The sequence below is a fragment of the Tiliqua scincoides genome, chromosome 1, assembly GCF_035046505.1.
Source record: "Tiliqua scincoides isolate rTilSci1 chromosome 1, rTilSci1.hap2, whole genome shotgun sequence".
Lineage (NCBI taxonomy): Eukaryota > Metazoa > Chordata > Lepidosauria > Squamata > Scincidae > Tiliqua > Tiliqua scincoides.
Window position 1 is genome coordinate 151,454,385 of NC_089821.1, and position 15,825 is coordinate 151,470,209.

The following is a 15,825-nucleotide window of genomic DNA, read 5'->3' on the forward strand; positions in this document are numbered from 1 at the left end:
GCAAAAATAAAGCCTTTATTTTTTAAAGAAATGCTTATGAAATGGAGCATATTTTTTGGCATTTTCTCCCTTTGAAAACACATATTCCTGCTCATTTGCTTGAGAGACATTAACAGGGGAGCACAAAGCCACCTAAGAAAAATTAAATTTTGAAAACACAGAAAATAATGTGGGCGCTGTAGGGGAGAAAATGAGATGTACTGGTCATCAGTGATGTCACAGGTATTGTCCAATCACATTCCATACAATCCTGGACATATTAATTTAGGGAAGAATCGCATTTCCTTGGCAACAAACTATTTGCTTTGAATCTGGAAAAATGGCAATATTTGGGCATGAATTTGAATCTCCCAAAGAGAAAGAGCAACTGTGCTTTTACTTTGCAAATTCCCCACTCAATCTGAAAAACGCCTACTCATATTCATGCATTGATACTATTTTGGCCATCAGTTATCCTGTTTCATTCTTCAGTTAAGAGAACGAGTCAAACTAGCTTATTAGGATTTCCCTGACCAGAATCCACAAAACTGCAACAAAAAATAGAGAGTAGCTTTCCACAATGCTAAAATTACCAAGAAAGCTGCCTTAACACTTGTACTTTGTGCACACTAAATGATCACTGTGTCTTCAAAATACTAATTCAGATCCAAATCCTTTCTTCCTTATAGGGCATTACTATAGCAAGTAGTTTCTTCCAATATAGATGGAAATATGCTGCACAAAGAAAACTACTATTACAGCTCACTCTGAATTTAGTTAAGAGAAATTAGGAACAGAGGTCTCAGGGAAATGGATGCACGCAGGCTGTAGACTTGCTGTGTGCCGAGTACACTCTAGAACCTCCACTGTATCCAGCACAGATCTGGAGAATGTTGGAGGTCTCTTCAGGGTAAGGGGATATTTTGCCTTATGGGACTACTCAGATCTGCACCTGCTAAATAGGCACAAATCTAAGCAGCCCTGTGTAATCCTGCCAGACTTGGGAAGGGGGTGAGGGTATGGTGGAGGCCTGCTTCGCCAGTCCCACCCCACTCCTGGGCCTGATCTGCTCCGTTCCACCCTCCTCCACGTCAAAATGCCTTCTCCCCAACCCACCCTCCCACTGACCCTTTGCCACCTGACACAACCTTACCTACTTAGTCAGGTGGAAGTCTTGGATGCAGAATCAGCAGAACGGCACAGGCCTCCCTGCTGGCGCAGCTTGCTCTCCAGGTACCACAAGCATGCTCTACAGTACTTTGTCCCACCCTCCAGCACAGCAGCAAGACTGGATTGCACTCTCAGAACTTCCAGTAAGTATGAGATTGCTTCTAGGACTAGGTATGGAGGACCCTCATAGCCTCAGTTTCAGTTAACCGTGGATCGGATCTGCAGCCCTCCCATGTACCCCCTCCAGTTGCAAGGGGAAGCTCCATTCCCCTCACCTCCGGAGGATTTTCCGAGGCTTCCAGGGGATTCCCCAGGCTTCAGAATGCCTTATAAGGCCTAAAAACACCACTTCCGGTGGAAGTCATGTATTTTTTTTTGCCCTTGAACAGCTGTTCTGAAGCTCTCAGAAGTTGTGGATGGATGCACACAGCCTCTGTGGTCCTCAGAAAAGTCTCCAGTTGGGTTTGGAGGGCTTGGGGGGGTGTCCCCAGGTATCTGTGGTTTCAATTAACAGTGGGAGGAGGTTCTGGAATGGAACCCCCACAGATACCAGGGCATGCCTGTATAGTAAATTAAGCTATCACCAATATTAAAGATTTATATAGAAATGCCGTACAAACTTTGCACACAGTCCACTCACTGCATCTCAATACGATGATCTTCATATTTTCCATATACTATCACAAGATTCAGTTGATCCAGATATTTTATGAACAAGTTCACTGTACAAGCCAACAGTTCTTCTGACAAATTTCAGAGAGATAACTGTGTTAAATATCTTGCAAACTTAGTGCACTGATTCATTGGATGCATCTAAGCAAATGGGCTCTGGCCCACAAATCCTTACATCAGTGGTTCCCAACATTCTTCCACTTGCATACCCCTTGGCAGCCCATTTCCATAAATTGTACCACTCATATCAGCATAATGTTTGTAATTAATATAGTTGCTGTTATTTCAAATTTATATGTTTTCAACTACTGATCCATATCTGATAATACACAAATTGATGACCAGAAACTAGCAGTTGCTGGGCCTTTACAGCCAGCTAGCTGCCCTCCTTCCTGCCTTGTCAGCCCTGCAAGGCAATCTAATATGACCTGCGCTTTCCCACCATTATTCAATTCTTTTTTTTTAGTACCCCTAAAAGGTCCCAGAAAGTACCACTGGGGGGTAGACATACCCCAGGTTGGGAACCACTGGCTTACAGTACAATAAATTTGTTACGGCTCAATCCTTTTGAGCGTTACCAACACCAGAACTAGCATTCTGGTGGCGAAAAGCGCTTTACCGCGTCACAAACACAAAGCCTCAATCTGGAAGCATGTGGAGCTGTGCACTTTCGAGCCACTGCCACAGACAGTGGGAAGGACCCTGTGGCAGCAAAGAGGAGCCCCACTGACACTACCAAGTCAGTGGAATGGTTGGAAAGGGGCAGGGGGTTGGGAGAATTGGGTGGAGGGCCGGGGGCATGATGGAGATGGGAGGGGCAAGTGATTTGCACAGGATGCTAACCCCTCCAAGGCCAGCCAACATGTCCCTTTTATCTCTTCAAACTTGCACCACCTAAAGAACTAGCACAGGTCCAAGGAGACCCACTGGCAGTCGAGGGGCTTACCAAGGGATAAGGGAAAATATTTCCCCTTTCCTCTACCAAGCCTCCTGATTGCCCCCCATAACATGCAGTGCAGCTGTTTTGGTACAAATGCATCCTGCAGCAGGGAAAGGATAGCACCCGGCTATCAGTCTTGAAAATACAAGATTCTTGTTGTCCTCATTGCGCATGTCTTGGATAACTGTTGCAACAAAACTATTTTTAACAGGTGAAGCAACAGAACAATTTCTAGCAGGATGAGCTATTCATATGTACCTATGGGTAAGTCCCACTGAATGCAATGAAACTTACTTCTAGGTAGGTATGCATAAACCTGTTTAAGACCTTAGAACTGTCGGACTGGCTGCAGTCCTACCCACACTGAAAGCGAATCCTATTAATATTCATAGGGTTGCACTATAAGTTAGAGTAAAATGAACAACTTTTATATTACATCTGTCAAATACGTTATAATACTTTACACTGTACTATGTCTGTCAGGGCCAGATCCAATGACCCATGCACTAGCCCAACGCTGGGCCAGCGCCAGCACACACTGTCGCAAACATGCCATAAGGCACACCTGAAACAGTCTGTACAGGAGCTGGCACAGTGCAAGCCTGTGCTAGCCAGTGCTGGGCACAGGCCAGTCAAACACCACCCAATGCTCTGTGCTGGGTGGTGGAGAGGAAAACTGGGGCACGGAGGGAGGCGTTCCAGGGTGGTGGGAGGAAGGCATGGTGGGGGAGGGAGAAGGGCCATAGGGGGGTGGCAGAGATGGCAGCAGTCCCTGCCATCATATCCTATCCCCCCTCCAGGCCCAGGAGACCTGACTCGGGTCTCCTTGAATCTGCATCCGCTTGGAAGCGGGTGCAGACCCAAGGGCACCTATTGCAGCCACCTGGGGTTTGCATGGGGTAAAGGAGCATAAGCTCCCTTACTCTGATAGCCCCAGCAGTGCTTCTCAGTCCCTTGGGATGCAGTGATAGCCATTTTGGCACTGCTGCAGCCCTGGAAAGCATAGAACTGAGCTGTTAATAAGTTAACATAACCAGCTAATAAAATTAATTGTGCCTCTTATACAATTTTTAACACATGCAAGCATTCCAAGGACAACTTCCGGTCTGGCAGATGGAGATACTCAAAGCAAAGTTAAAAAAATAGGATAAAACTAACAGTGCAATCCGAAGCAGGTTTACCCAGAAGTGTTTCCCAATGTTATCAATGGATTTGGTTGATCTGTGGAACTCCTTGCCACAGGATGTGGTGATGGCGACTGGCCTGGACGCCTTTAAAAGGGGATTGGACAAGTTTTTGGAGGAAAAATCCATTACGGGGTACAAGCCATGATGTGTATGAGCAACCTCCTGATTTTAGAAATGGGTATGTCAGAATGCCAGATGCAAGGGAGGGCACCAGGATGAGGTCTCTTGTTATCTGGTGTGCTCCCTGGGGCATTTGGTGGGCCGCTGTGAGATACAGGAAGCTGGACTAGATGGGCCTATGGCCTGATCCAGTGGGGCTGTTCTTATGTTCTTATGATTTGCTTCCTGGTAAGCAAGTTTAGGATTGCACCCTAAATGTAGGATATTTGCTTTCTGCCCTTTCTAGCATTGCAATGGAAGAAGGGAAAGATCACAAGGAGCCAGAGTTCTGAGATCCATAATGAGACAATTCATTTATACTGGCTGCTTCATAGTTAGCTGCTTAAAACAAGCAATATACATGTGAGCCTAACAAGTTTCACAGTAACCCAAGGCTCACAGATTTAATTTAAATAAATAAATGTTTCAAGCCCTTAGAGCTGCAGAAATGTTTGGTGAAGAAAACCACAGTGTATAATTCAGATGTATCACTCTTCCTTATTCAGAATAATATCATGATTTGTCATCTTGATTTCTGCCATCCGAAGAATGGGAATTTTGTGGAATACATCAAAGCCCAGCAAAGCATCCATCAAGTGCATGACAATTACTTGTGCCTAATTTGATGCAGCCTAGCAACACTTGAAGCATTACCTATGTAGCCATCAGCAGCAAAGACCATGCGCACTTGGTGATCAAAGCTATTATGGTATTTACCAGGGCAAAAACTTGTTTTGTAGCCACCTTGGTAAAAACTGATTTATCATCATTTGGAAAAAAACTTCATTAGTACCAGTTCAAACATATTAACACTTCCTATTTTAATATTATCACTGTAAACAACATTGCAATGGATTAGTTCAAGTTTTAGTTACCTATTACACATTCAACTCAGAACTGTGCACACAAAGAATAAGACTGGTAGAACTAACGGGCTCAGTATTTGCCTGTCTGTATAACTCTGAACATCTACATGAACTCTCTCAAAATGCCCATTTTTCCAAAAAAAAAATTTGGCATGATTCATTTGCATACTTAAATTCAGTTGATGAAGTTGCAGTCCAACCAGCTAGTCCAAGAGACAAACTATGCATTTCACACAATTCTTTATCTTAAGCCAAAACGGAAATATAAGATGTATGAATCTTGAAGGTTTCCTTCTTTGGTTGGTTAACTCTAAACACACATGCTGCACTAACTCACACAATCAATGCCAGCACCAGATTGCTGGGTGCCCTGGAACAAAGTGGTGCATGGAGCCACTCACAGCATCCCTCACTCGATCTCTGATGATACACTGGGCACTACCACAGCCAGTGGTACTGAGGATTCAGGGCTCAACTAGGCCAGGTGGGCCAAAATGACAGTTGTGCTGTGGACCCTCAGTCAATGACCAACCTGGCCAACCTCTGATGTCACCCCAGAAAACAACAATTTTCAGTTTGGGGTATTCACATAAAATGTACATTGGCTGGCAGCCAATTCTTGTTAAGGGTATAGGGCAGGGGTGTCCAAAGTTTTTGGCAGGAGGGCCACATCATCTCTCTGACACTGTGTCAGGGGCCAGGGGAAAAAAAGAATTGATTCACATTTAAAATTTGAATAAATTTACATATGTTTACATAAATGAATATATTAAAGATGAACTTATATGAATGGATGAAGGTCTTGCAATAGCTCAAGGTCTATAAAAGGCCTTGCACAAAGCAAGGTTAGCCTTTCCTTTGCTGCTGCTACTGCATCACAGATGTGAAACAAGCAACAGTGGAGGGAGCTCTCATCCCACAGCTCATGAGAGAGGTCAAACAGTCACCCTCACACTGAGAGCAGCTGCATCGGGCCAGTGTGGGCTCCAACAAATCGCCAGAGACTCATTGGAGACTGGGGGCTCCCTGCGGGCCACATTGAGAGGCCTCGAGGGCCGCATGTGACCCCAGGGCCGGGGTTTGTGCACCCCTGGTATAGGGGATCAGAAGGGTTGAAGTCCCATTCTCTGCTTCCAAAGTGGACTGCTAGAAATATTATAATAAATGCTGTTCATCTGCACTTTTCCTCTTGGAACTAGTCAGTAAAAAGGTAAAAACACAAGGTCAGATTTGACCCTAGGTCCACTTGTTTAGCCACAGCATATTGGTTCAATTCAGTTTGTTTTTATTGCATTAATTTACAATAATCAAGTCATATCTCTGGAACTCTATTACCAATGTACAATCATTTTGCTTAGTAGGTTAATAATATAATTTTCTTCATATTGCCAATAAAGAGCAGTGAAGACTGTTAAATCTCTCTCTCCAGTACAAAACTAGTTTTTTCCTGGGAAACTGCCAACCCTGCATGTGTTATTCATAACACATAAAACATTTGCTCCCACACAACCAAAGCAGCCTATAGAAGCTATTCAGCCCCAAAATCAAATACTAATGTCGACCATAAGAAAAACCAAAGATCTCAATTATCCCAACATGTTGTCTTAGCTTATACAGGTCCAATTAAGAGGGGATCCATACAGAGTTATAGAGTTGTTGTTTTTTTTAAACCACCTGGTGTGCAGCAACTATTTCCATTTGGGGAAACTGCATAAGACTGTTATCAAGCAACAAGCTACTTGAATACTGCTTATGGCTACTTGACTGTGTCGCCTCTCTGAACCTAGTCTGTGTAAAAGTTCCTTGACATGCATTAACTGGCAACAGCTATGATCTGTAGCAGATGTTTGCTGGAGAATATTCTCTTCCTAGCAATAAAAGGGCACAGGCAACTAGACTGTGCCAGGGCAGTTTAGAAAGGCATCAGACTCAAAGATGGTCTCGAAACTACATTTTATCTTCTATGCCTTCGCCTGAAAAAGCAGGCACACAACTATTGTACCTGCTAGCTCTGAGCTCCCCACCTCTGCACTGTTTAGGGCTGATGTGCCCTCACTGTCAGGGCCTCTCAAATCTGCTCCAGAGGAAATGACACAGCTCATACTTCCAGCCAGCTGTCTGCCAAGTTTACACATCCAGCCCTTGCAACTTCGACAAAGGCAGGAAGGCACACAACTGTCTGGGGACCCCCAGAGTGAAAGAGTCTCGCATCAGAGACTCGTGCCTCAGGCTGCAATCCTAGCCACACTTTCCTGGGAGTAAGTTTCACTATCATAGGAGTTACTTCTGAGTAGACATGCCTAGAATTGGGCTCTCAATCGCGATCACTGCGGGCTGGAAGTGGCCACCAAACCCCGTGGTTCTCCCCCTCCTGGGCACGTGTCAGGGGCACAAAGCAAGGAAAAAGGACACCGCAGCAGCAGGACCAGCAGACAACTCGCTGCATATGGGGCAGGGGAGGGGAGAGGAGAACATCAAGGGTGTCCTGCTGTCAGTGTCCTGTTCTCCTCCCCTCGCCCGTTCAGAAAGTTAAGAGGCAGCAGTGGCATAGCCAGAAGGGGTGCAAAGCACTGAGGTTGCAAGCCTATCCACACTTTCAGGGGAGTAAGTCCCATTGATTACAATGGGACTTACTTCTGAGTAGAGAGGCATAGGATTGGGCTCTGAGGCTGCCATCCTATCCACACTTTCCTGATTGTAAACCTCACTGACTGCAATGGGACTTGCTTCTGAGTAGACAGGCATAGGAAGGGGCTCTAAGTAGGCCTCCGTTTTGCTCCCCCCGCCTGGCATGGCTGCGAATGGGGAGGGGGAAGAGGGCCCTTGCACGCTGCGGTGAGGCTCCCTGCAAAACTTCGTGCTTTGCACCCCCTCTAGCTACGCCACTGGAACCAGGCGAAGGCTGCGCGCTTCCAACTTGGCTCCCTGCAAAGCAAACTTTGCAAGCGTTGCTTTCCTCCCCCCCGCCCCGCCACTGACCTTCCAGCCGGCGGAGCTGTTGCTGTCGCCCTTGTCCTTGAAGTAAGGCACGCTCTTGACCATCCACTCGTAGATCTGGGAGAGGGTGAGCCGCTTCTCCGGGGCGCTCTCGATGGCCTTGGTGATGAGGTCCGCGTAGGACAAGTTGCCCCAGGCGTTGCGGCGGGACGAGCTGCTCTTGCGGGGCCCCGCCACCGAGGACAAGGCCGGCCCCACCGCCTGCGGCTGCTGCTGCGGGGGCTGCGGGGGGTGCTGGAGACACGGGAACTCTCCGCAGGGGCAGCCACCCGCAGCCCCCAGCTCCCCGGCCGCGGAGCAGCCCACCTCGAAGCCCTCGCCAGCCTCCAGCAAGTTGAGCAGGTCCCCGCCGGGCGAGGAGGCGCAGAGGGCCGCGACGTGCCCGCAGCGGGCCGGGGAGGCAGCCCTGGCCGGGGTGGGAGTGGGCGTCTGGCCGGGGCTGGAGGGGGCCAGCTCCGGCCGGGGCAGCGGCCAAGTGCAGGAGCGGGGGCGCGCGAGCGGCTGGAAGTCCGGGTCCGTCTCCACGGGCTGGGGCGCCTCGGCCATGGCAGGGGAGGCGAGAGGGGCGCAGGCAGAAGGGGCGAAGGAGGCTCCAATGGCCCGGCCTCCCGTTGCGCGCAGGGGCCACCCGCGAACGCTGCGCGCTGGAGAGGGAGAGAGGCACACTCAGCCAGCCAGCCAGCCAGCCGCTCGCTTCCTCGGTGGCTCGTCCAGCGACTGGCAAGGAGGGGAGCGCCGCTGACACCACAGCCTCCTGCTCTGGCTGGCTGAGCTATCTGCTCCGGGGCCGCCCCTTCGCCTGGGGGTGAGGGACGAGCCTGGGCACGCTGCCCAATGGACGACCCGAAACGCCCCCTTGGGGCACTCCTCCGAGGCGGAGCCAGGGCGCGCAGGCGGACCAGGCAGCGGCGAGCCTCTGCAGGCACCTCTCGCCCCACAGGGAGGGCGTCCCCCTCTGCCCCCTCGCCTTGGAAAGGGGGCGCGGGAGAGGGAGAGGGGCAGCAGCCGCCACCAGCCCCGCCCCGAGCTTTGCACGCGCTTTGGGGAAGAGGGAGGGAAGGCGCAGGCTTGGCTTGGCTCGCCTATCCACGCTTACCTGGGAGAGATCCTCATCGACTATAATGGGAATTACTTCTGAGGAGACTTGTAGAGGAGGCAGGGACGTGCGGTGTGTGCATGGGGAGGCAAGTGAGGCAGAGCCTCCCCACCAAGAGTGGCCACTGTATGAGGCACCCACAGCCCACGCGCAGGGTACAGGAGCAGGCAGGCGGAGCGCGTGGGCTGTGGGTGCCTCACACCGTGGAGGTGCTTCTTGAAGGACTCCGGTGGGGAGGATCTGCCTCACCTGCCTCATCTGCCCCGCCATCCACTGCGTGGCGGAAAGGCGCATGCTTGGCGCGCCACACTTCGGTGCCAAGTGCACCTCCTTCTGCCTGCTGGGTGGGGCTAGGAGGCTGCCTGCTCTCGGGGTCCCAAGGTGGGTTTTTGCCGCCTTTCTTGCGAGGAGGAGCAGGACCTGCGTGCGCTCATGTGCATGTGTGAAAGAAGCCCTGAGAGCTGAGGGTGTGGTTGCGGTGGAGGCGAGCGAGTCTTTGGCAGGCAGGATGTGAGGGTGGAGGGTGTAGTAGCGGAAAGCGTGGATGTGGAGGACGTAACACTTGCGAGAGGCAACAGTGCGAGAGCACGGCTGGGTCGCAGTGGTTTCCCAGACCACAGTTATCTCTTGCTTTCTGTGCGCAGTATTAGCTGTATTTGTCTTTTGTTATCAAAGTTATTCAACTTGGTTTCTTCCCTACACAGATGCTTAAACACACATGCACACCCTGGAGAGTTCCACTGTTACAATTAGTCGTACAGGTATAAGACTATATTGTGCATGGACATGAGCGTAAGGCTCCGCCCTGTCACATTCATTGGGGGGTTAAACATGCAAAGGCTGTTGCATGCACTGCCGCAACCAAAACCGCTGTCATGTCTAGCAAAAGGCACACAGCAGTGTGAACCAGAACTGCAGTGCCCTGGCTCCCTACTCAAAAACAGCAACAATAGCAGATGATCCTGTACATGCCTGATCTCATCTGATCTCAGAAGCTAAGCAGGGTCAGGCCTGGTTAGTACTTGGATGGGAGACTGCCTGGGAATACCAGGTGCTGTAGGCTTATACCATAGTCTTACGAGACTGAAGGTTGCCAACCAAGAAGAGATACATGCATGCATGGATGCTCAAATCTGTGGATGCTTAAATCTGCTGATAAGGAAGGCCATGAAAATGTCCTGTCCTTTCAGTAACAAAAGTGGGCTTTTGCTTCATCAGGGCCAGCCCATCTGTGAGAGTGACTGACAGCCAAATCCACACGCACAGAGATGCAGAGACTTGTTTCGAAATTTCTAACACTGGAGATACTCCATCAGCTTTCCAGTGCTACTGCAGCCTCAATGCAACTTTGATGTAAGGGAGTGTTTGGATTGGGCCCTAAATTGACCTGTTGCCTGATTCAGCAGGACTCTCCTTATGTTCTTATATAGTTCTGTTGAGAATGTTGCAGCAGTGGCATCGCTAGGGAGGTGCAGAAGGGTGCGACCCACACTGGGTGATGCGCATGGGGGTGACACACACTGGGGGGAGTGTGTCACTAGTGACTAAAATCACAGTTTGTAGGAATAATGCCATAATGTTACCATTTGATGCGTAATTTATAGCAGAATGCAGTGAAAAAAATGGAGTGAATATCTCCATTCTATCGAAAGTTAAGGTAAAAAGAACCAGAAAACAAAAATGCAACTCTGGGCACAATCCTAACCAGGTCTACTCAGAAGTAAGTCATAAGAACAGCCCCACTGGATCAGGCCATAGGTCCATCTAGTCCAGCTTCCTGTATCTCACAGCAGCCCACCAAATGCCCCAGGGAACACACCAGATAACAAGAGACCTCATCCTGGTGCCCTCCCTTGCATCTGGCCTTCTGACGTAGCCCATTTCTAAAATCAGGAGGTTGCACATACACATCATGGCTTGTACCCCGTAATGAATTTTTCCTCCAGAAACTTGTCCAATCCCCTTTTAAAGGTGACCAGGCCAGATGCCGTCACCACATCCTGTGGCAAGGAGTTCCACAGACCAACCACACGCTGAGTAAAGAAATATTTTCTCTTGTCTGTTCTAACTCTCCCAACACTCAATTTTAGTGAATGTCCCCTGGTTCTGGTGTTATGTGTTCTATTTTGTTCAGTGGGGCTTACTCTCAGGAAAGTGCGGTTAGGATTGCAGCCTCTATTATTTAACTAAAGGAGTGTATTTCCTTAATTCAAAAGGGATCAGTGAGACTGATTGTTTGAAGAACCAATGAGATGTATTATGTCACAGCATGGAACCAATAAGGCATAAGCTATAAGGTGATATCCTTGGAGTGACACAAGTGACTAAAATCTTGGTTTTTAGGAAAAATACCATCATGCTGTATACCATTTTGTACTGAATTTACAGCATAATGCAATGAAATAAACTGCTTTGAAATATCTCTAGTCTATCTTATCAAAAGGTATGGCCAAAAAACTAGCAGGGTGGGGTAATGGTACATCACCATGCCCACCACCTGGGTTGTTGCCCCGCCCACTGCATGGGAGGAGGTCCATCATGGGGGTGATGTGCTGGTCTTCCATAAGGGGTGATGCAAACTTTAGGGACACCACTGTATGGCAGGACTGGGATTTCTACTCTGCAGTACTTGTCTGTTTTCATATGGTACTGTGGGAGGGGAGAAGATGGAGTGATGGCCTTTCATCTTCTTGAAACCCTTGCAAGATGGATTTTTCCTCTTCTAGTCATGTAACTTTTTTTGTTATTTTACAGGGGAATGCAAATGGCAGGGTGCTGAACTGTACGCTTTTCTTCAAAACTGTATGCTTGCAGTTGTGTAAGCTTAGCAGCAGTCCTATGCATATCTACTCAGAAGTAAGTCCCATTGTAATCAATGGGGCTTACTCCCAGGAAGGTGTTTTTAGGATTGCAGCATAAATTGAGTACAAGCCGAAGTTGCTATGAGTTTTGCTTCAGATGTTGCCTGCTTTGTGCTGGAAAGGTCACTTCCAGATGTCACTTTCCCCAGGAGTGAGAGTCATAAACCCAAAAGGAAAACAGGAAGTATTTCCTCACACAGGTTTTATCATGGGAATTTGGAGTGGATGCTGCTAGATAAGCAGTGATGGTTGCTTCTCTCTAGTACTGGACTGGTAGTTTGGACTTCCTGCAATCAGCAGAGGGAACTCAGCATGGAGTTGATGTCTCTAGCTTATGGGCAGCCATCATGATAAAATGTTGGTAACCCACAAAAGCATAGGGAGAAAACAAATGGCTGGAAGTAACCTAATTTTACAGTGATTATGAGCAATTCAAAGGTATAAGCAAAAATCACAACAGATTACTGATGATTTGAAAATACTCTTTTTCACATATTAATCTTCAAATAATTCTGGAATTATCGCTAGAAATCTAAAATGGCTTTCCTTTTGCAGGCGTTGTTATTGAATTTTGTTGGTAGATATTAGCAGTGGAACCAGATATTGAAATGCTGGTGGAGTATCTCCAGTGTTAGAAATTTCACAACAAGTCTCTGCATCTCTTTGCACGTATCACTTCCTGATTTCAGTCCTGGGGAGAGCGATGCCCACTGTTACAAGTGCCTTTTCCCAGTTTCCTCCAGTGTTCATCTGTTGTGAGAAATAGCAGAGCAGATATGTGTCCAGTGTGCTGCAGCATCCCTCCACCAAACCTGTGCAGGGTTCACCTTCCTCTCTTGGTGCAGTTGCTCCCACCCAAGTAGCTGCTAACAGACAGGAAACCTGACTCATATGATTGACGCTGTGGCCTCAAGCTATTCAAAGGCCCTCTCTCAGATTTTGTCACCAGAGCTCACCAGAGCTGTGGCCTACAAAGTTATGATTTGCACACTTTGTCGTCAGAGCTGAGTCAAAATGCAATGGGGCAAACTCTAAACTCCCTAGAGTAATTGATAAGATGTCAGGTTGTGAGGTCACAGAGGGATGCAATCCAGCTCAGTTAAGTCAGTGTGATCTGACTTAATACAGATACAAATACAAATACAAATGAAATAGGGGCTGGATTTATTTAACCCATAATATCTCCGTAAAAATCTGTAGAGAGTTTAAAGACTTTTTAAAGTAAAAGGCTTTAAAAAAGTAAAAGTAAAGCCATTTTTAAAGTAAAAATCTGTACAGAGTTTAAAGCCAGGGTCAATCTCTCAGAAAAGGCATAGGATGTAGGAGCAGTGTCATTTAGAGAGGATAGGGAGGCTATTTCCTCCCACCCCACGTTTCAGTCATGAGAACTTAGCAGGAAGGTTGTGAGCTGAGAAATGAGCTCATCATGTTTGAAACTGCCTAAGCTGTATGGGGAGCCAGTGCCCACAGATGGCTTCCCACCCAGTTTCCACTTTTGGCAGCAGGTGTACCATTATCATAATGCCTAAACTACCTCTGCTCATGTGCCCCACCAAAAGCCCAAGGCAGGAGGTAAGGAGGAGAGAGCCACAAATTCAGGCTGATGCTGCTTAAAGCCTACAGTCCCTTGGGGTTAACCCCTGCTGAGTTTTGGCAGCCACAACTCCGCTGCTGAAGTGTAAGAGTGGAGGAAGTACAGTATTATTATTACAACACAGCAATACCTTGGGGGATTCATTCCCAAAAGGTTAAATGCTTATGTGAAGCAGCAGTTTTGGGAACATTGTTAATATAATAGGCAAGAAATAGGCACCATGGCTCAGAATGCATTCTCGCATCGAATAGAATGGCTGTCAGTTATGGCAGAACAAAGAACACTGTAGAATATCAGCACTAAAGGAAGTGACATTATCCAAAATATGAGTGCTATCTCTTCTATATGGTGTTTTGAAAAGAATGAGAAGACAGGTCCCTGTGCCAAGGGACTCACAATCTGGAAATCAACACAAGAGAGGCAACCGAAGGAGACCAGAAATTAAATGGAGTAAATGAAAGGAATATGTCATTATTTCAGGTACACTATAGTAGACTTTGTTACAGTAAGGTATGAACCAAAGGCTTTTTCTGTGTACCAAAGGCTTCACAGAAAAAGATGGGTTTTGAGGAGGATTATCTACAGAAAAACTCCAAGGATATATCTAGAAAATATGTCCATTTTTTTCCCGTCATTTATTTAACACTCTCCTCTCTCACTCCTGTCTTGCCCTTGTGACTGTGAAAGCTACCACCTTTGCAGACTATAACAGCTGTAGCTTTTCCTTGTAGTGGAGTATTTCTCAACCAGTGGTACAGGTACCACCAGTGGTACTTGAGGTGGTGTCTGGTGGTACTTATAGGATCCCTGAACACCTGCCACCTGACATCCAGACCAGGAACACAACACAACAAACAGTGGTAGGAGGTTCAACTTGGTGGGCAGAGCTCCAAAGCATGCTTTTTGATGCTCAAAAAAGCCCTCCTGTCCACTCTAAGGGCCCAGTCCTATCCAACTTTCCACCAGCTGTGCAGCCACAATGCGGCTGCAAGGTAAGGGAAAAAAAGTTTCCATACCTTAAGGAGGCCTCTGTGACTACTGCCCCACCATAAGATGCAGTGCATGCCCCATTGGCATGGCTGCACTAGCACTGAAAAATTGGATAGAATTGGGCTCTAAGCCTCTTATGCAGGGTCGATGATGTCATCACCAGTTACTTCCAGTGGTACTTTGAATAGGTGGACCATGGGAAGTGGTATAGCAGAGGACAAACCTCTTTTTCCTTTGTACAGTAGTGTGATACAAAGATGCCCTTTATTTGCCCTATTCTAATGTACCAACTTCTGGCTGATCCAGTACAGCCTGTGGAGGTTGCGGATTTACTCTCCAAGCTTAAATCGGTAGGACTAGACACAGCGAGCCTGGGTATGATTGGTTTAAGCGAAGCCTACAGGACTATCAAGGAAAGATTGCTTGATATTGAGCGTCAAGAGCTACTCTGTGCAGCTAACACCATTTGCTCCCCTCTCCATCTGCACATCCCAGTCAGCTTTGGGAAGCCGGCTTCTTTCCTCTATTATCTGCAGTGCCCACAGGCTCGCAGAGCATTCTCCCTTGTGAGATGCAATGCCTTTCCATCAGCTCTGCTAGCGGGGAGGTTTTGTGGCATTCCCTACTCAGAAAGAAGATGTACCTGTGACAGGAATTGTGTGGAGACATTACATCATATATATTTTTACTCCATGATACCACTCCATGATACCCTTCGTAAGAGCTATCTGGCTCCACTGCTGAACAAAATGCAGGGCTGGGAAGATTCATTTAAATTACAAACTCTTCTTTCCATAGAGGATACTGACTCTCTTGACAAGGTTGCCAACTTTGTTTCTGGGATTCTAGCAGGATGGAATTCTGGGTCTTCTGCTATATTATGGTGAAGGGGGGAGGGGGTATTGGATTATTATGAGTGTTTTATTTTATTGTGTGTGTGTTCTGAATGTTTAATGTTTGGTTGTTGTTTTGTATTTCCATTATCTATGCCAGGGGTGCCCAAACCCCGGCCCGGGGGCCACTTGCGGCCCTCAAGGCCTCTCAATGCGGCCCTCAGGGAGCCCCCAGTCTCCAATGAGCCTCTGGCCCTCCGGAGATTTGTTGAAGCCCACACTGGCCCAACGCAACTTCTCTCAGTGTGAGGGCGACTGTTTGACCTCTCACATGAGCTGTGGGATGAGAGCTCCCTCCACTGCTTGCTCTTTCACAACTGTGATGCAGCAGCGGCAGCTAAGGAAAGGTCAGCCTTGCTTTTTGCAAGGCCTCTTATAGGCATTGAGCTATTGCAAGACCTTGATTCATTTATATAAGTTC

At 47.7% G+C, this 15,825-nt stretch overlaps 1 protein-coding gene and 1 pseudogene across 1 annotated transcript in view; one reads left to right on the forward strand and one right to left on the reverse strand.

Annotated features, from left to right (window-relative positions):
- FOXO1 (forkhead box O1) overlaps positions 1-8,729 on the reverse strand; it is a 50,571-nt gene extending 41,842 nt beyond the window's left edge. The window contains exon 1 of the mRNA XM_066611380.1: positions 7,953-8,729. Within this exon, the coding sequence (XP_066467477.1) occupies positions 7,953-8,516 (564 nt within the window). The 5' untranslated portion in view covers positions 8,517-8,729. The remainder of the gene's footprint in view (positions 1-7,952) is intronic.
- Positions 8,730-10,011: 1,282 nt separating this feature from the next.
- LOC136636993 (5S ribosomal RNA) lies at positions 10,012-10,129 on the forward strand (annotated as a pseudogene).
- The last annotated feature ends 5,696 nt before the right edge of the window (positions 10,130-15,825 follow it).